The sequence below is a fragment of the Lissotriton vulgaris genome, chromosome 5 (genome assembly GCF_964263255.1).
Source record: "Lissotriton vulgaris chromosome 5, aLisVul1.2, whole genome shotgun sequence".
NCBI lineage: Eukaryota > Metazoa > Chordata > Amphibia > Caudata > Salamandridae > Lissotriton > Lissotriton vulgaris.
The window spans coordinates 1,915,375,666-1,915,397,152 of record NC_141693.1 but is presented as its reverse complement, the minus strand read 5'-3'; the positions used below and the strand labels follow the sequence as shown (position 1 = coordinate 1,915,397,152).

The 21,487-nt window shown below is 45.1% G+C and overlaps 1 protein-coding gene across 1 annotated transcript in view; it reads left to right on the top strand.

Moving 5' to 3' along the window:
- The first annotated feature begins 895 nt into the window (after positions 1-895).
- Positions 896-21,487, top strand: part of LOC147717710 (E3 ubiquitin-protein ligase TRIM11-like) — a 312,589-nt gene continuing 291,997 nt past the window's right edge. The window contains exons 1-2 of the mRNA XM_086919874.1: positions 896-973; positions 1,824-2,231. Coding sequence (XP_086776000.1) covers positions 896-973; positions 1,824-2,231 — 486 coding nt within the window. The remainder of the gene's footprint in view (positions 974-1,823; positions 2,232-21,487) is intronic.

The window sequence follows — 21,487 nt, the reverse complement described above, 5'->3', positions numbered from 1 at the left end:
AATTTTCATTTTCTTTTTGAGCTGTGGGTTTTAGCAAGACAAATGGCAGAAAATGCCTCTACCGGTAATAACTTTTGTTCTTTCTTTGAAGGTGTGCCTTGAAGAATGCAGGAGGTCAGAATGTTATCCAAACCCTGCCCTCGCCTGCACGCATGCCTGCAGGATCTGCAGCACCACAACCCTGTAGGCCACAGCTTTCAAACTATGTGGCGCGACACATTCCTGTGTCACGCCACATATGCAGATGTGTCGCCTCGGTAGAGTCGCGCTGCAGGGGCTCTTAGAAGGGGCGAAGCAACAACAAAGCACAGGCAGAGTGGCGCTGCAGGGGCCATAATATGAATAATGGTCTTTGAAAGACCTGTGAACTGCTTGGGTGCGGCTGTGTGTGCGCCCCCGGAAAACGTGCCACAATTCAATATAAGGCAGAGATAAACAGGGCATACTACGTGCAGTACTAACTACGCCAGATGTATTTTTAATTAAGTAGCCCATGTATAGAGTCTATCCTGGAACTGTTCAGAGCGAAATTCTTTACATCTATTCGATATTGCTTCAATTCATATGGCTCTAAATTAAAAAAAGATCCGGAGACAGTCTTGTCCACCGCAGTCTGATATGGTTTGGGGCTTCCAACTATGTTCAAGTCAGTCAATTAAGATTGGAATTTAGGCTTACTAATTTAACTAGGATGGGCGATTTTACTTTTCATGAAATAGTGTTTGGGGAAAAAAAATCTGTAGTAGGCCTGCTCAAGAATTTCTCAGGGAAGTAGCGTTGTACTGATTTAAAAATGCATATTACAAATGTCATCACGAATCTTACCAGAATTATAAACGATTCAAGACTTAACAAAGATTGGAACAGTCATCAGAGCTACATCTCCCTCAAGGAAATGGCCAAAGAGTCACTTGAAAAATCTGAGAAAAGAATTACATTTATACAAATCAGGTTCTGTCTTCTCTCAGGAGACGTATGAGTGAGCTGGAAATAACAAGGCTCAATGCACTGTAAATATTATTGCGGTTGTAACTATACTTGTGAATCATTCCCTCTTAAACTCTGTGTCTCCTCTTATTAGGGCTCAGAATTAGTTTATTAAGGCCCTGTTTCTTAAAATTGGGGATAGACACTATTAATGAGGCGACTGCATTGTGTGTGCTGGGTCAAGATGTACAGCAATTATGCAGATTGGTGAAATATTGTGACCTTGCTATCGGAAAACTTGAAAGGTAAAGGATAGAACCCATGCTGAATTGTAAATAAACAAAAAGTACATAGCTCCATGTTGGCAAATAACTCAAACAGTAAGATATCTGTGTTAGTTGTCGAAAAACCCCGAAAATAAAATGCCGCTAAATGCCGCTAAATTTTCATTTTTGTGCCGCTAAATTTTCATTTTTGTGCCGCTAAATTTGCCAATCCATGCCGCTATATCCTGGGGGGTCTGATTATAAGGCTGCCCGAGGGCCAGCACCACCAGGGGGCTGCGGGGTGTAGCCTCTGTCCTCCGGTTCTGTGAGGGGAAAGCACAGCGGATGTATTTCCACTTCTCCGCGATTACACCCGGATTGTTATATTACGAGAGGGCGAGGCCAGTTCTAATCTCTCTCTGTAACTCTCCAGCGGCCTTCTGGACTTTCAGGGAAACGTGAGGCCTGTCAAAGTCCACACTCGGGCCCAGCTCTCCTCCATGACACGGAGACCCCACCCCAGCGGCAGATAGACACTCCCACTTCTTAATCTTCTGGAAACTGAAAGCATTTCAAAGTCCAGTGTCAGCGCCGAAGGAGGAACCGTATTCGTCCTTATCTCTGTTCAAGGCGGCAGCTGCGCAGCTCCAGGGCATCCGAGGCGAGGTCACTTGTTCCATCTGCCTGGAGTTGTACACGGACCCGGTGTCCATCGAGTGTGAACACAACTTCTGCCGCTCCTGCATCACTCATCACTGGGAGGATCCGTGGTCGGACCGCTCCTGTCCCCAGTGCAGGGCAGTATCCAGCGAAGGTAAACTGCGACCTAACAGGGAGCTGAGAAACATCGTGGAAATGTTCAGATTGAATTTATCCCCTGAGAACCCCCAAGACGAGCATCTGTGCCCCAAACACCAGCAGAAGCTGCAGCTGTTCTGTGAAGAGGATCACACACTCCTGTGTGTCATCTGCCGAGAGTCGAGGGAGCACCGGGATCATAGAGTGTGTCCCATAGAAGAGGCTGCCGAGGAGCACAAGGTGAGTGTGTGATGTGTCATAACTACAGGCCATATGCCACACAGGCAACTCAGATTATTTGAAGTATATATTGTATATTTATTTCTTGCATCAAATAGGTGTAGAGGATGACGTGACAGGAGGGTAGCGCTCCAAGTTAGGGAAGAATTGAAGATACACCTCTCTAAAGAACGTTACCTGCTCTTCATCTCACTAGGCCCATTCCTTACTAACTTGTCTGAGTACTCTGACAGCATTACTGGCCTGGTTACCTACCAGCAATCTTCATTATCTTATGTCTGTATTCTCACAGTCATACTTATGAGGTGATCCCACCTCATTCACAGAACCAAACCCAGGCCATGGGAATGAACATGGCATAATCCACCCCCTTCGGGTGGTACAAGTTATGGCCAGGCCCACACCTCTTCCTGAGCTACCAGGTTGTCTTCTGAGGCCAGCTGCCCCGGGAGGGGAGCGAGTGCCTTCCATACTGACTGTGATGAGCACTACTGACTAAAGATCTTCAAGTTTACGGGTAAGTAACCGGGGCACTATCCTCAAGTCCTCATCTCAATCATTTGCGTATGAGGACTACCAACAACAAACTGGCCGAAGAACCACACAAGTCACTATTACTGCCATAAACTCAACTATTAATAGTAAATAACAAAGTAATAGTGAATATTACTCTTATAATACTAGTTACAAAACCTTGTGACCAAAATTATCCTCCCCCAATCCCACTCCCTGAAGTTTTTAATGTTTCAGTAAACTGTTAGGAGGGCCCAGGTACCTGCTTTACAGATCTTACCCAGTCCAAAGATCAGGGCTTGATCCATCACCGTTTTTTAGCTCACTGCACCATCCCAGCTCAGAACCTGGCTACATGCAAATTAGTCTGTTCCTGTCCCAGTGCATGATGGGAACAGGGCAAACCAAACTACCAAGCCAATTCTTATACTGGGAAGGAAACAAGCTACTGGGGACCGGTTTCTGGCATTTCAGCCATCGTCGGCCCGGCTTGCTTGAATCCTGATGGTGCAATGAGCAAGGGACTCACATCTGAGTATACCCTTCCACGCTTATGGTGGACAAAATGATTCAGAAAAGGGGGTGGTGATGAACAGAGTGTCTGAATTAAGCAGACTACTCTTACCCAGTCCAAAGATCAGGGCTTGATCCATCACCGTTTTTAGCTCACTGCACCATTCCAGCTCAGAACCTGGCTACATGCAAATTAGTCTGTTCCTGTCCCAGTGCATGATGGGAACAGGGCAAACCAAACTACCAAGCCAATTCTTATACTGGGAAGGAAACAAGCTACTGGGGACCGGTTTCTGGCATTTCAGCCGTCGTCGGCCCGGCTTGCTTGAATCCTGATGGTGCAATGAGCAAGGGACTCACATCTGAGTATACCCTTCCACGCTTATGGTGGACAAAATGATTCAGAAAAGGGGGTGGTGATGAACAGAGTGTCTGAATTAAGCAGACTACTCTTACCCAGTCCAAAGATCAGGGCTTGATCCATCACTGTTTTTTAGCTCACTGCGCCATCCCAGCTCAGAACCTGGCTACATGCAAATTAGTCTGTTCCTGTCCCAGTGCATGATGGGAACAGGGCAAACCAAACTACCAAGCCAATTCTTATACTGGGAAGGAAACAAGCTACTGGGGACCGGTTTCTGGCATTTCAGCCGTCGTCGGCCCGGCTTGCTTGAATCCTGATGGTGCAATGAGCAAGGGACTCACATCTGAGTATACCCTTCCACGCTTATGGTGGACAAAATGATTCAGAAAAGGGGGTGGTGATGAACAGAGTGTCTGAATTAAGCAGACTACTCTTACCCAGTCCAAAGATCAGGGCTTGATCCATCACTGTTTTTTAGCTCACTGCGCCATCCCAGCTCAGAACCTGGCTACATGCAAATTAGTCTGTTCCTGTCCCAGTGCATGATGGGAACAGGGCAAACCAAACTACCAAGCCAATTCTTATACTGGGAAGGAAACAAGCTACTGGGGACCGGTTTCTGGCATTTCAGCCGTCGTCGGCCCGGCTTGCTTGAATCCTGATGGTGCAATGAGCAAGGGACTCACATCTGAGTATACCCTTCCACGCTTATGGTGGACAAAATGATTCAGAAAAGGGGGTGGTGATGAACAGAGTGTCTGAATTAAGCAGACTACTCTTACCCAGTCCAAAGATCAGGGCTTGATCCATCACTGTTTTTTAGCTCACTGCGCCATCCCAGCTCAGAACCTGGCTACATGCAAATTAGTCTGTTCCTGTCCCAGTGCATGATGGGAACAGGGCAAACCAAACTACCAAGCCAATTCTTATACTGGGAAGGAAACAAGCTACTGGGGACCGGTTTCTGGCATTTCAGCCGTCGTCGGCCCGGCTTGCTTGAATCCTGATGGTGCAATGAGCAAGGGACTCACATCTGAGTATACCCTTCCACGCTTATGGTGGACAAAATGATTCAGAAAAGGGGGTGGTGATGAACAGAGTGTCTGAATTAGGCAGACTACTCTTACCCAGTCCAAAGATTAGGGCTTGATCCATCACCGTTTTTTAGCTCACTGCACCATCCCAGCTCAGAACCTGGCTACATGCAAATTAGTCTGTTCCTGTCCCAGTGCATGATGGGAACAGGGCAAACCAAAATACCAAGTCAATTCTTATACTGGGAAGGAAACACGCTACTGGGGACCGGTTTCTGGCATTTCAGCCGTCGTCGGCCCGGCTTGCTTGAATCCTGATGGTGCAATGAGCAAGGGACTCACATCTGAGTATACCCTTCCACGCTTATGGTGGACAAAATGATTCAGAAAAGGGGGTGGTGATGAACAGAGTGTCTGAATTAAGCAGACTACTCTTACCCAGTCCAAAGATCAGGGCTTGATCCATCACCGTTTTTTAGCTCACTGCACCATCCCAGCTCAGAACCTGGCTACATGCAAATTAGTCTGTTCGTGTCCCATTGCATGATGGGAACAGGGCAAACCAAACTACCAAGCCAATTCTTATACTGGGAAGGAAACAAGCTACTGGGGACCAGTTTCTGGCATTTCAGCCGGACAGACTGATTTGCATATCACCAGGTTCTGAGCTGGGATGGTGCAGTGAGATAAATAACGGTGATGGATCAAGCCCTGATCTTTGGACTGGGTAAGAGTGGTCTGCTTAATTCAGACACTCTGTTCATCACCACCCCCTTTTCTGAATCGTTTTTGGCCACTTTAGGTGTGGCAGGGTATACTCAGACATGAGTCCCTTTCTCACTGCACCATCAGGATTCAAGCAAGCCGGGCCGAAGAAGGCTGAAATGCCAGAAACCGGTCCCCGGTAGCTTGTCTTCTTTCTGGTGAAGAATTGGCTTGGTAGTTTAGTCTGCCCTGTTCCCATGATGCACTGGGCCAGGGACAGACTGATTTGCATATAGCCAGGTTCTGAGCTGGGATGGTGCAGTGAGATAAATAACGGTGATGGATCAAGCCCTGATCTTTGGACTGGGTAAGAGTGGTCTGCTTAATTCAGACACTCTGTTCATCACCACCCCCTTTTCTGAATCGTTTTTGGCCACTATAGGTGTGGCAGGGTATACTCAGACATGAGTCCCTTTCTCACTGCACCATCAGGATTCAAGCAAGCCGGGCCGAAGAAGGCTGAAATGCCAGAAACCGGTCCCCGGTAGCTTGTCTTCTTTCTGGTGAAGAATTGGCTTGGTAGTTTAGTCTGCCCTGTTCCCATGATGCACTGGGCCAGGGACAGACTGATTTGCATATAGCCAGGTTCTGAGCTGGGATGGTGCAGTGAGATAAATAACGGTGATGGATCAAGCCCTGATCTTTGGACTGGGTAAGAGTGGTCTGCTTAATTCAGACACTCTGTTCATCACCACCCCCTTTTCTGAATCGTTTTTGGCCACTATAGGTGTGGCAGGGTATACTCAGACATGAGTCCCTTTCTCACTGCACCATCAGGATTCAAGCAAGCCGGGCCGAAGAAGGCTGAAATGCCAGAAACCGGTCCCCGGTAGCTTGTCTTCTTTCTGGTGAAGAATTGGCTTGGTAGTTTAGTCTGCCCTGTTCCCATGATGCACTGGGCCAGGGACAGACTGATTTGCATTTAGCCAGGTTCTGAGCTGGGATGGTGCAGTGAGATAAATAACGGTGATGGATCAAGCCCTGATCTTTGGACTGGGTAAGAGTGGTCTGCTTAATTCAGACACTCTGTTCATCACCACCCCCTTTTCTGAATCGTTTTTGGCCACTATAGGTGTGGCAGGGTATACTCAGACATGAGTCCCTTTCTCACTGCACCATCAGGATTCAAGCAAGCCGGGCCGAAGAAGGCTGAAATGCCAGAAACCGGTCCCCGGTAGCTTGTCTTCTTTCTGGTGAAGAATTGGCTTGGCAGTTTAGTCTGCCCTGTTCCCATGATGCACTGGGCCAGGGACAGACTGATTTGCATATAGCCAAGTTCTGAGCTGGGATGGTGCAGTGAGATAAATAATGGTGATGGATCAAGCCCTGATCTTTGGACTGGGTAAGAGTGGTCTGCTTAATTCAGACACTCTGTTCATCACCACCCCCTTTTCTGAATCGTTTTTGGCCACTATAGGTGTGGCAGGGTATACTCAGACATGAGTCCCTTTCTCACTGCACCATCAGGATTCAAGCAAGCCGGGCCGAAGAAGGCTGAAATGCCAGAAACCGGTCCCCGGTAGCTTGTCTTCTTTCTGGTGAAGAATTGGCTTGGTAGTTTAGTCTGCCCTGTTCCCATGATGCACTGGGCCAGGGACAGACTGATTTGCATATAGCCAGGTTCTGAGCTGGGATGGTGCAGTGAGATAAATAATGGTGATGGATCAAGCCCTGATCTTTGGACTGGGTAAGAGTGGTCTGCTTAATTCAGACACTCTGTTCATCACCACCCCCTTTTCTGAATCTTTTTTGGCCACTATAGGTGTGGCAGGGTATACTCAGACATGAGTCCCTTTCTCACAGCACCATCAGGATTCAAGCAAGCCGGGCCGAAGAAGGCTGAAATGCCAGAAACCGTTCCCCGGTAGCTTGTCTTCTTTCTGGTGAAGAATTGGCTTGGTAGTTTAGTCTGCCCTGTTCCCATGATGCACTGGGCCAGGGACAGACTGATTTGCATATAGCCAGGTTCTGAGCTGGGATGGTGCAGTGAGATAAATAACGGTGATGGATCAAGCCCTGATCTTTGGACTGGGTAAGAGTGGTCTGCTTAATTCAGACACTCTGTTCATCACCACCCCCTTTTCTGAATCGATGATACAGAAGAGCCAGATCCTGGCTGTTGTTTACATTCTGCTGTGACACCAGATGACCAGTTGGAGGGCACATTTATTTTAGCTGCAGGGCATAAGTCATATGCGTTTTCAGTAAAGTTTTGACAATATAAGTCACAATGTTGCTCCCTAACAGCCAGAGAAGAGTCGGGTGTACGCTTCAAATTGCGGGGCAGGACAACCAATTGCTAGCAGGTGCTGGCAGTGGCTGCTTTTGTTATAATATAAAGAGCTGTGTTGTGATTCTACCAGGAGCTATAGTATGCATGACTAACGCATTTTAGTGTTGTGATGCGGACATCAGTACAAAAAAGCTTTGATCCTACCCCTGCAGCAATAGACCTGTGCCATACATATCAGAGAACAACATTTTATGTGCACAGCTCAATGGGATACTACTTTTGGCACAGAAATTCTGATACTGTGCAGTTCATAATTTACATTCGTAATCTAGCATAGTGCAAAGTATTAACTGCCCTCTAAGAGTTGCATCGTACTGGTTAGAAAGTTTTATTTTTTTTCTATCCTGATGTTGCAAAGAATGGTTTGCAACAATATTGATGGCAAAAATATAGAACTACAAAAATATCGAGTTAAAAATATAGAATGCCAAAATATCGACTTCCTATCTCCAAACAGGTAAGTACAAAAATATTGAATCAAAAATATTGTTGTAAAAAAAATAGATAGTCAAAATATCGAATTTTTCTAATAGTTAAAAGTAAATTAAAATTAATGAAATAATAAATATAACTAACTTAAACATACTTAAAATACTTAAATAACATTAAAATTAATAAATAATTAACATAAATAAAAATATTTTTAATACATATATATATATATATAAAAAATATATATATATATATATATATATATATATATATATATATATATATATATATATATACATAGTATTAATAAAACATTTACAATATGTTTACCATAGGATAGCGATAGGGTTACATTTACTATTACCACTCAAGTGAGTGCAACAGTAGAAAAAACATTGGATAGCGTAGCAGTAAAAATTACTATTCCCACTCCAGTGAGTGCAACAGTAAGGAAAGCGTTGGATAGCGTAGGGGTAAAAATTACTATTCCCACTCCAGAGAGTGCAACAGTAGAGAAAACGTTGGATAGCGTAGGGGTAAAAATCACGATTCCCACTCCAGTGAGTGCAACAGTAGGGAAAGCGTTGGATAGCAGGAGCGTAGAAAATACTATTCCCACTCCAGACAGTGCAACAGTAGGGAAAGCGGTGGATAGCGTAGGGGTACAAATTGCTATTCCAACTCCAGTGAGTGCAACTGTAGGGAAAACGTTGGATAGCGTAGGCATAAAATTTACTATTCCCACTCCAGTGAGTGCAACAGTAGGGAAAGCATTGGATACCGGGAAGGTAAAAATTACTATTCTCACTCCAAAGAGTGTAACAGTAGGGAAAGCGTTGGATAGCGTAGGGGTAAAAATTACTATTCCCACTCCAGAAAGTGCAACAGTAGAGAAAGCGTTGGATAGCGGGAGGGTAAAAATTACTATTCACACTCCAGTGAGTACAACAGTAGAGAAAGCGTTGGATAGCGTAGGGGTTAAAATTACTATTCCCACTCCAGTGAGTGCAACAGTAGGGAAACCGTTGGATAGCGGGAGGGTAGAAATTACTATTCCCACTCCAGAGAGTGCAACAGTAGGGAAAGCGTTGGATAGCGTAGGGGCAAAAATTACTATTCCCACTCCAGAGAGTGCAACAGTAAGGAAAGTATTGGATAGCAGGAGGGTAAAAATTACTATTCCAACTCCAGAAAGCGCAACAGTAGGGAAAGCCTTGGATAGCGTAGGGGTAAAAATTACTATTCCCACTCCAGTGAGTGCAACAGTAGGGAAAGCGTTGGATAGCGTAGGAGTAAAAATTACTATTCCCACTCCAATGAGTGCAACAGTAGGGAAAGCGTTGGATAGCGGGAGGGTAAAAATTACTATTCCAACTCAGGAGAGTGCAACAGTAGGGAAAGCTTTGGATAGCGTAGGGGTAAAAATTACTATTCCCAATCCAGAGAGTGCAACAGTAGGGAAAGCGTTGGATAGCGTAGGCATAACATTTGCTATTCCCACTCCAGTGAGTGCAACAGTAGGGAAAGCATTGGATAGCGTAGAGATGAAAATTACTATTCCCACTCCAGAGAGTGCAACAGTAGGGAAAGCGTAGGATAGCGTAGGGGTAAAAATTACTATTCCCACTCCAAAGAGTGCAACAGTAGGGAAAGTGTTGGATAGCGTAGGGGTAAAAATTACTATTCCCACTCCAGTGAGTGCAACAGTAGGGAAAGTGTTGGATAGCAGGAGGGTAAAAACTACTATTCCCACTCCAGTGAGTGCAACAGTAGGGAAAGTAAATACTTCATATATAAATAAAAATAAAATAAATATTAATACCAATTACAAATTAATTAAAATAATTAACAGTTTTATATAATATATTAATTAATCAATTAAAAAACAAATAAAAATTAATTATTAAAAATAATTACCTACTAATACAAATTATTTACAAATTACCAATACATTAATGAACAATTAAAAAATAATTAAAAATTAGATTAAAAAAAGAATTTAAAAATTTAATTACTAACAATTAAATTACTTCCCACCCTATTCTCCTATAAATCCACAACCCACTACAGAAAATAATGTATCTATTAATAAATTAATTAAAATTAATTACCGATTATATTTTAATTAATTACCAATTAATAATTAATTCATAATTAATTCATAATAAATAAATTAACATATTCAATTATTTATAATTAAATAACTTCCCACCCTATTCCCCTATAAACCCACAACCCGCTACAGAAAATAAATTACTAAAATTAACATATTTTTCACACAATTGGCTGGCTTAGCTTTGATCGCGCGCTGCCCTGCGCTTTGCAAAGTCCGTTCAACCCTCATAACAGGGATGAATTTTCATTTTCTTTTTGAGCTGTGGGTTTTAGCAAGACAAATGGCAGAAAATGCCTCTACCGGTAATAACTTTTGTTCTTTCTTTGAAGGTGTGCCTTGAAGAATGCAGGAGGTCAGAATGTTATCCAAACCCTGCCCTCGCCTGCACGCATGCCTGCAGGATCTGCAGCACCACAACCCTGTAGGCCACAGCTTTCAAACTATGTGGCGCGACACATTCCTGTGTCACGCCACATATGCAGATGTGTCGCCTCGGTAGAGTCGCGCTGCAGGGGCTCTTAGAAGGGGCGAAGCAACAACAAAGCACAGGCAGAGTGGCGCTGCAGGGGCCATAATATGAATAATGGTCTTTGAAAGACCTGTGAACTGCTTGGGTGCGGCTGTGTGTGCGCCCCCGGAAAACGTGCCACAATTCAATATAAGGCAGAGATAAACAGGTCCCCGGTAGCTTGTCTTCTTTCTGGTGAAGAATTGGCTTGGTAGTTTAGTCTGCCCTGTTCCCATGATGCACTGGGCCAGGGACAGACTGATTTGCATATAGCCAGGTTCTGAGCTGGGATGGTGCAGTGAGATAAATAACGGTGATGGATCAAGCCCTGATCTTTGGACTGGATAAGAGTGGTCTGCTTAATTCAGACACTCTGTTCATCACCACCCCCTTTTCTGAATCGTTTTTGGCCACTATAGGTGTGGCAGGGTATACTCAGACATGAGTCCCTTTCTCACTGCACCATCAGGATTCAAGCAAGCCGGGCCGAAGAAGGCTGAAATGCCAGAAACCGGTCCCCGGTAGCTTGTCTTCTTTCTGGTGAAGAATTGGCTTGGTAGTTTAGTCTGCCCTGTTCCCATGATGCACTGGGCCAGGGACAGACTGATTTGCATATAGCCAGGTTCTGAGCTGGGATGGTGCAGTGAGATAAATAACGGTGATGGATCAAGCCCTGATCTTTGGACTGGGTAAGAGTGGTCTGCTTAATTCAGACACTCTGTTCATCACCACCCCCTTTTCTGAATCGTTTTTGGCCACTATAGGTGTGGCAGGGTATACTCAGACATGAGTCCCTTTCTCACTGCACCATCAGGATTCAAGCAAGCCGGGCCGAAGAAGGCTGAAATGCCAGAAACCGGTCCCCGGTAGCTTGTCTTCTTTCTGGTGAAGAATTGGCTTGGTAGTTTAGTCTGCCCTGTTCCCATGATGCACTGGGCCAGGGACAGACAGATTTGCATTTAGCCAGGTTCTGAGCTGGGATGGTGCAGTGAGATAAATAACGGTGATGGATCAAGCCCTGATCTTTGGACTGGGTAAGAGTGGTCTGCTTAATTCAGACACTCTGTTCATCACCACCCCCTTTTCTGAATCGTTTTTGGCCACTATAGGTGTGGCAGGGTATACTCAGACATGAGTCCCTTTCTCACTGCACCATCAGGATTCAAGCAAGCCGGGCCGAAGAAGGCTGAAATGCCAGAAACCGGTCCCCGGTAGCTTGTCTTCTTTCTGGTGAAGAATTGGCTTGGCAGTTTAGTCTGCCCTGTTCCCATGATGCACTGGGCCAGGGACAGACTGATTTGCATATAGCCAAGTTCTGAGCTGGGATGGTGCAGTGAGATAAATAATGGTGATGGATCAAGCCCTGATCTTTGGACTGGGTAAGAGTGGTCTGCTTAATTCAGACACTCTGTTCATCACCACCCCCTTTTCTGAATCGTTTTTGGCCACTATAGGTGTGGCAGGGTATACTCAGACATGAGTCCCTTTCTCACTGCACCATCAGGATTCAAGCAAGCCGGGCCGAAGAAGGCTGAAATGCCAGAAACCGGTCCCCGGTAGCTTGTCTTCTTTCTGGTGAAGAATTGGCTTGGTAGTTTAGTCTGCCCTGTTCCCATGATGCACTGGGCCAGGGACAGACTGATTTGCATATAGCCAGGTTCTGAGCTGGGATGGTGCAGTGAGATAAATAACGGTGATGGATCAAGCCCTGATCTTTGGACTGGGTAAGAGTGGTCTGCTTAATTCAGACACTCTGTTCATCACCACCCCCTTTTCTGAATCTTTTTTGGCCACTATAGGTGTGGCAGGGTATACTCAGACATGAGTCCCTTTCTCACAGCACCATCAGGATTCAAGCAAGCCGGGCCGAAGAAGGCTGAAATGCCAGAAACCGTTCCCCGGTAGCTTGTCTTCTTTCTGGTGAAGAATTGGCTTGGTAGTTTAGTCTGCCCTGTTCCCATGATGCACTGGGCCAGGGACAGACTGATTTGCATATAGCCAGGTTCTGAGCTGGGATGGTGCAGTGAGATAAATAACGGTGATGGATCAAGCCCTGATCTTTGGACTGGGTAAGAGTGGTCTGCTTAATTCAGACACTCTGTTCATCACCACCCCCTTTTCTGAATCGATGATACAGAAGAGCCAGATCCTGGCTGTTGTTTACATTCTGCTGTGACACCAGATGACCAGTTGGAGGGCACATTTATGTTAGCTGCAGGGCATAAGTCATATGCGTTTTCAGTAAAGTTTTGACAATATAAGTCACAATGTTGCTCCCTAACAGCCAGAGAAGAGTCGGGTGTACGCTTCAAATTGCGGGGCAGGACAACCAATTGCTAGCAGGTGCTGGCAGTGGCTGCTTTTGTTATAATATAAAGAGCTGTGTTGTGATTCTACCAGGAGCTATAGTATGCATGACTAACGCATTTTAGTGTTGTGATGCGGACATCAGTACAAAAAAGCTTTGATCCTACCCCTGCAGCAATAGACCTGTGCCATACATATCAGAGAACAACATTTTATGTGCACAGCTCGATGGGATACTACTTTTGGCACAGAAATTCTGATACTGTGCAGTTCATAATTTACATTCGTAATCTAGCATAGTGCAAAGTATTAACTGCCCTCTAAGAGTTGCATCGTACTGGTTAGAAAGTTTTATTTTTTTTCTATCCTGATTTTGCAAAGAATGGTTTGCAACAATATTGATGGCAAAAATATAGAACTACAAAAATATCGAGTTAAAAATATAGAATGCCAAAATATCGACTTCCTATCTCCAAACAGGTAAGTACAAAAATATTGAATCAAAAATATTGTTGTAAAAAAAATAGATAGTCAAAATATCGAATTTTTCTAATAGTTAAAAGTAAATTAAAATTAATGAAATAATAAATATAACTAACTTAAACATACTTAAAATACTTAAATAACATTAAAATTAATAAATAATTAACATAAATAAAAATATTTTTAATACATATATATATATATATATATATATAAAAAAATATATATATATATATATATATATTTATATATATATATATATATATATATATATATATATATATTTATATATATATATTTATATATATATATATATATATATATATATATATACATAGTATTAATAAAACATTTACAATATGTTTACCATAGGATAGCGATAGGGTTAAATTTACTATTACCACTCAAGTGAGTGCAACAGTAGAAAAAACATTGGATAGCGTAGCAGTAAAAATTACTATTCCCACTCCAGTGAGTGCAACAGTAAGGAAAGCGTTGGATAGCGTAGGGGTAAAAATTACTATTCCCACTCCAGAGAGTGCAACAGTAGAGAAAACGTTGGATAGCGTAGGGGTAAAAATCACGATTCCCACTCCAGTGAGTGCAACAGTAGGGAAAGCGTTGGATAGCAGGAGCGTAGAAAATACTATTCCCACTCCAGACAGTGCAACAGTAGGGAAAACGTTGGATAGCGTAGGCATAAAATTTACTATTCCCACTCCAGTGAGTGCAACAGTAGGGAAAGCATTGGATACCGGGAAGGTAAAAATTACTATTCTCACTCCACAGAGTGTAACAGTAGGGAAAGCGTTGGATAGCGTAGGGGTAAAAATTACTATTCCCACTCCAGAAAGTGCAACAGTAGAGAAAGCGTTGGATAGCGGGAGGGTAAAAATTACTATTCACACTCCAGTGAGTACAACAGTAGAGAAAGCGTTGGATAGCGTAGGGGTTAAAATTACTATTCCCACTCCAGTGAGTGCAACAGTAGGGAAACCGTTGGATAGCGGGAGGGTAGAAATTACTATTCCCACTCCAGAGAGTGCAACAGTAGGGAAAGCGTTGGATAGCGTAGGGGCAAAAATTACTATTCCCACTCCAGAGAGTGCAACAGTAAGGAAAGTATTGGATAGCAGGAGGGTAAAAATTACTATTCCAACTCCAGAAAGCGCAACAGTAGGGAAAGCCTTGGATAGCGTAGGGGTAAAAATTACTATTCCCACTCCAGTGAGTGCAACAGTAGGGAAAGCGTTGGATAGCGTAGGAGTAAAAATTACTATTCCCACTCCAATGAGTGCAACAGTAGGGAAAGCGTTGGATAGCGGGAGGGTAAAAATTACTATTCCAACTCAGGAGAGTGCAACAGTAGGGAAAGCTTTGGATAGCGTAGGGGTAAAAATTACTATTCCCAATCCAGAGAGTGCAACAGTAGGGAAAGCGTTGGATAGCGTAGGCATAACATTTGCTATTCCCACTCCAGTGAGTGCAACAGTAGGGAAAGCATTGGATAGCGTAGAGATGAAAATTACTATTCCCACTCCAGAGAGTGCAACAGTAGGGAAAGCGTAGGATAGCGTAGGGGTAAAAATTACTATTCCCACTCCAAAGAGTGCAACAGTAGGGAAAGTGTTGGATAGCGTAGGGGTAAAAATTACTATTCCCACTCCAGTGAGTGCAACAGTAGGGAAAGTGTTGGATAGCAGGAGGGTAAAAACTACTATTCCCACTCCAGTGAGTGCAACAGTAGGGAAAGTAAATACTTCATATATAAATAAAAATAAAATAAATATTAATACCAATTACAAATTAATTAAAATAATTAACAGTTTTATATAATATATTAATTAATCAATTAAAAAACAAATAAAAATTAATTATTAAAAATAATTACCTACTAATACAAAGTATTTACAAATTACCAATACATTAATGAACAATTAAAAAATAATTAAAAATTAGATTAAAAAAAGAATTTAAAAATTTAATTACTAACAATTAAATTACTTCCCACCCTATTCTCCTATAAATCCACAACCCACTACAGAAAATAATGTATCTATTAATAAATTAATTAAAATTAATTACCGATTATATTTTAATTAATTATCAATTAATAATTAATTCATAATTAATTCATAATAAATAAATTAACATATTCAATTATTTATAATTAAATAACTTCCCACCCTATTCCCCTATAAACCCACAACCCGCTACAGAAAATAAATTACTAAAATTAACATATTTTTCAATTAATCAATAAATTAAAATTAATTACCAATTATATTTTAATTGAATACCAATTAATCATTAATTACCAATTAATTCAAAGTAAATACCAATAAATAAATTAACATATTTCATTAATTATAATGAAATTACTTCCCACCCTATTCCCCTATAAACCCACAACCCGCTACAGAAAAGAAATGACTAAAATTAACATATTTATCAATTAATCAATTAATTAAAATTAATTACCAAATATATTTTAATTAGTTACCAATTAATAATTAATTAACAATTAATTCTAAATAAATACCAATAAATAAATTAACATATTTAATTAATTATAATGAAATTACTTCCCACCCTATTCCCCTATAAACCCACAACCCGCTACAGAAAAGAAATTACTCAAATTAACATAATTATCATTTAGTCAATCAATTAAAATTAATTACCAACTATATTTTAATTAATTAACAATTAATAATTAATTAACAATTAATTCAAAATAAATACCAATAAATAAATTAACATATTTAATTAAAGATAATTAAATTACTTCCCACCCTATTCCCCTATATACCCACAACCCGCTACAGAATTATATTACGCAAAAATTAAATACCATTAAAAAATGTATTAATATAAATAATAAAATAAATATACACTTTTCAAACATATACTAACATAAAAAACACTTTAAACATTGATATTAGCTTACTTACCTCAAATTCGATATTTTTGTAGTCTATATTCTGTCCATTCTATATTTTTGTAGTCTATATTCTGTCCATTATTTATTTTTGTTGTCTATATTCTGTCTATTCGATATTATGTCCATTTTATATTTTTGATTCGATATTAATGCTATGCTATTCGATATTTTTGTAGTCTATATTCTGTCAAGTCGATATTGTGTCCATTCTATATTTTTTAATCGATATTAATGCAAATTGATATTAAAAACTCAATATTTTGAGTGTATACCCTGTTTAACTGTTAGCGCCACAGTAGATGGTCATGGTAAAAGACTTTGAAGTGGAGGGCCAGCAGTAATCAGAATAAGTGACTCTCGAATTTGGCCTTTGCACATTTTAACTGGAGGGAGTGGCCCTCAAATCGCAGCTTGCCAAACAAGTTGTATTCGTGGTGAACAAAGCAAGAAGTCTTGATGGGACCGATCTTCAAAGTAAGTAGTTACTAATTGAATTGGAACATGATTGCAGAAGTGCATAGGAGCCCATTGAACCCCCTCTTACTATAAGCGTATTGAATAGAAAGTAGGATTATGCGTAAAAAGTTTCCTGAAGGCTGATTTTCCATAAATTGAGGGTGTCAACTTTAGGGTGGTTTTGGGGTTGAAACTAATCTGCGTGGGGCTGAATTTGGGTTTAAACTTGTACAGCTTTGGGCTTGGGAAGGGTATCAAAATCTGGCAACACTGTTACAGTGTTGCCAGATTGCACTATTTCCCGCACACATGGGTGACATTTCTCCCATTTGTGTGGGGAAAGACCCATGTGGCGGGTGACTTAATTTTGGGCTGGACATGGCCCTGTGTGCGGAATTTGTGTGCGCCCCTTTAAATGTCTCTGATTACATCCAAGTTGCACTCTTGATTCAATTCTGCTGCCTGGTTTCTATTCCTCAAGCTACTCAGGCGCTCCGTAACTGCCCCTCCCACCCTCCCCCAAGTCAGCCCCCACTGTCAACTACGAGGCAGCAGGCTCCCTCTGTGGTATGCGCTCTAGTCTATGAGCGTGTACGCGATGACGCGTCACGCCATAGACTGGAGCGGTAGGCGCACGCATGCGCAGATACGCGAGCAGAAAGGCGCGAACATAGGAAAACGGCAGTTGGCGACCGGAGCTGGAGAGAATTAGACGCTCGGCGCCCTAAGCTCTTTAATACTTTGTACGATCTAATAAACCTGAGTTATTTACCCTACACTGGCTCAGCGTGTACCTGTGGGGGAAGAAAGGAACTTTACAGTGGCGACGAGGCTGACATCCGAACACCACCAGGCGCAGTGGACGACAGCAAGCACCCCCTACCATCCACACACACGAGCCAGCAAGGCAGGACACCTACAAGGAAGAGCAAAGGGCGTGGCAGCAGCGCAGCAGCACGGTACAGCACCAAACACCAACCTTATAAGTCAGGTTAGTGCTGCCCAAGACACAAGGAGCCCTCAGCCAGCAACCTGGCAACCAAGGGAGCCACCCCCAAGCTAGAGGACGGGGGGAAGACTGAGCAAACCGCGCAAATTGCGAGGGACAATACCCCAGGTAGTCCCAGGGGTCAAGGCGACACGGCAGAGAGCGCAGGAGCATCCGGTGAGCCTACCCAACGAAGGGCCCAGGAGGGAGACCCTAGAGGTGAAGTCAGAATGGCAAATCAAGCTTCAGCCCTGATGGCACCCGTCCCTTTCCTACCCAGACCGGGAGAACCCCAATTAAAATGGGAGGACTGGAAAGAATACTTTCTCAATTACATTGAGGCTCTCGGAGATGAAAGTGAAGGGGAATACACGCCGGAAAGAAAAAAGAGACTGTTGCTCCACAACTTAGGCCCAGAAGGGGTGAGGGTGTTTAAGAATCTGGTACCCAAGGAGAGGGGTGCAGCGGAGACAGATGTCTTTATGAATGCACTGGACGACTTGGACAGCCATTACCGCCCAGCAGTTTGTGTCTCTATAGACCGCTATAATTTCCAACAGAGAAAACAAGAGGCGGGAGAATCCATTGATGACTATGTGGCGGCACTCCGACGCCTGGCTATCACGTGTCGGTATGGGGCTCTGCAGGATGAATACATTAAAGACCAAATCGTGATGCACACCACCAGCAGAGCGGTCCAGGACAAACTATGGGCGATGAATGAGACATCCCTTAAAGAAGTGGTGGCGATGGTCAAGAAGGCAGAAATGTCTAAGCGAGGCGCAGACGCGGCAAAAAGGGAAAGTGGGCCGAGGCAGATGATTAACAAGATTGATGAGGCACCACAGTCCAGCAAGTCCAAAAGCACTTATGGAGACCAGAGGAAGGACACTAGAGGGACTGGAAAACAGACGGCCCGCTCCAGCCCTGGAAACAAATTTGCGTGTTACAGATGCGGCAGTGCAGCGCACACGGCTCAGGACAGACGTTGTCCCGCGTTCCGCGCCAGGTGCTCGTTCTGCGGTTTGACCGGCCATTTCGAAAAGGTGTGTCGGAAGAAAGGGTCGAAGTCCACCGTCAAGTGTATCGACTCGGCCACAGCAAACTTGAGTGAGGAGGATGACCCGGAAGAGGATGATTTGGTTCTGTGCATAGAGGACCAGGTGTTGGACGTAGCAGGGAAGCGAAGAGATAAGCCCCGCACGGACATGCTCATCGGGGGTGTGAAGGTACATGTGGCCGTCGATTCAGGGTCCCCTTGGACCATCGTGCAAAGATCGATATGGGAAGAGGACTTCGCACCTGTTGTGGGGCCAGACCTAATGCCGCCGGACATCAGACCCATCTCGTATACAGAGAATTCCATCCCCCTGGTGGGGTGCCGGGACTTCGTGTTCGAATTCAGAGGACGGTCGGCCACGTGCACCCTATACGTAGCGGAGAAGGGCCCATCGGTGCTGGGATGGAGAGACACTGGGGATCTTGGCATCATACTCAACCCAGGAGGGAAAGAGCAGATACTGTTAACGGATGAATGGCCCCTCTCGAAAGATGAAGGTCTTTGAGGGCACGGTCGGCAAACTGGACAAATTCGTACATAAAATGGTCCTTAAGGAGGGGGCAGTGGGGGGCGTGGCTTGGACGCCGATCGGGATGTCGGCGTGAGCTCGTAGCTCCGCGCGGATTCCCGCTAATTCTCCTGTTTTTCGGGACCCTAGGCGACCCGGAGGCGACGCTCCTGCCCTCTGAAGTGTAAGGGGACAGCTGGACGTACTCGGTGAATCGCTGGGGGACTGCTGGCCCCGAGGAGATCGAGGAAGAGGCGGCTGAGGTGTAGACCGGGGTGTGAAGAAAATGGCGTCGCGGAGGTCGGACGGTCCAGAACCTTAGCTCTGAGTCCGGCTGTCGCCAAGCGGAGAGGGACCCTGCACCCGACTGCCTGACGCATTGGGATTGGCGGCACGAAGCCTTGAGATCGGGGGACGCTGCCCGATTCACCCAGGGGACAGGGGGCCCTCGGCGGCCGCCGTCCCGTGACTCATCCTCCCCCCACCGGCCTAGTGGGGGTGACGGAACGGAGCTCATCCGCCTGGTCATTGCTCCTGAGACCCTTGGCGGTGACATTGTACTGCCTGGTGCCCGGTACTCGGCACGGGCCCACGAGAGCACCCACAGTACGGGTGGCCGGACTTGTGACGCAGCGCCCTGATATGGCGGCGATCGGAGGACCGACGCCTGGGAGCCGCGGAGGGGACTCGGCGACGTCGACCCAGCTGAGTGAGAGTCCCTCCCCGGAGCTTGACCAAGAACAGCGGCTGAACCGGCGCTTGGATGCCATCCTTGAGGCGATCACCTCCACCAAGGAGGCGTTACATAATGACATTGCCCAAGTGGCCACGGGCCTGGGGCTGCTACGTGCGGATCACGCGAAGCTGGCGGATCGGGTCAAGGATCATGACCAACTGTTGCTGGACCTGAAGCCCTCGGTGGTGACGGCGGAGCACAGGATTACAGACATTTTGGCCCGGCTGGACACTCTGGAGCGGAGGGCGGAGGATGCCGAAGGTCGAAATAGGCGGAACAACGTGCGGGTCGTAGGCCTGCCGGAACGGATTGAGGGGGAGGATGCGGTGGCCTACATGGAGAACTGGTTCCGCACGGTGGTGGCACCGGAGGGGCTTACTCCATTTTTCACTCTGGAGCGGGCCCACCGGGTGCCCGCTCGCCCGCCGGGGCTTGGCCGCCCCCCCCGTCCAATGGTGGTGCGGCTCCTCCATTACAAAGACCGAGACCTTCTCATCCAGCGGGCCAGGATGTCGGGCCCTTACGGGGTGGAGAACAGCAAGGTGACGATATTTCCGGACTACACGCAGGCGGTCCAGAAGGACAGGGCATCGTTCCTTGCTGTGAAGAAGGAGCTCAGGGAGGAAGGCATTCAGTACTCCTTGCTCTACCCGGCCAAGCTGCGGATTATCATGGATGGCACCACACACTTTTTCCACACTCCGGACGAAGTTTGGCACTGGCTTGAGTTATACAGAGCGGGGACGGACAGGACACATCAAAGTAGGCGAGACCAGCCCAAGCAGCCCCGGGTGCGGCAGTCACAACGTATCAGGTCCCGCAACAGGCGCCAGCGGGAGAAGAGGGAGGCCCAAATGGCGGCGGAGAAGAGGGACGCACTTGCGGCGACGGCGGCCATTACAGGGTCGCGACAGAACAGTGAACGAGCCGAAACGGACTCGGGAGGAGAGGGCAGCAGAACAGGAGAGGAACTTTCGGAGGCAGAGAGCCAGAAGGGGCCGACAGTGACCCCACAGACTTCGGATGATATTATTTGCGGCTAAGATAGACTTTGGTCTTGATCGGGACTTCATGGTAGGGTGATATCCTGTTGCTGGAGGGCGGGTTGCCGGGTGGGGGAGCGGAGTGTATCAGAGGGGATGAAGGGCGGACGCGGGCTCCGCTGGCTGGGGTCGGCGGCGACTCACCCCCCCTAGGCCCTTAAGGCCGACTGTGGTGGAGACCACAGGGTAAGTG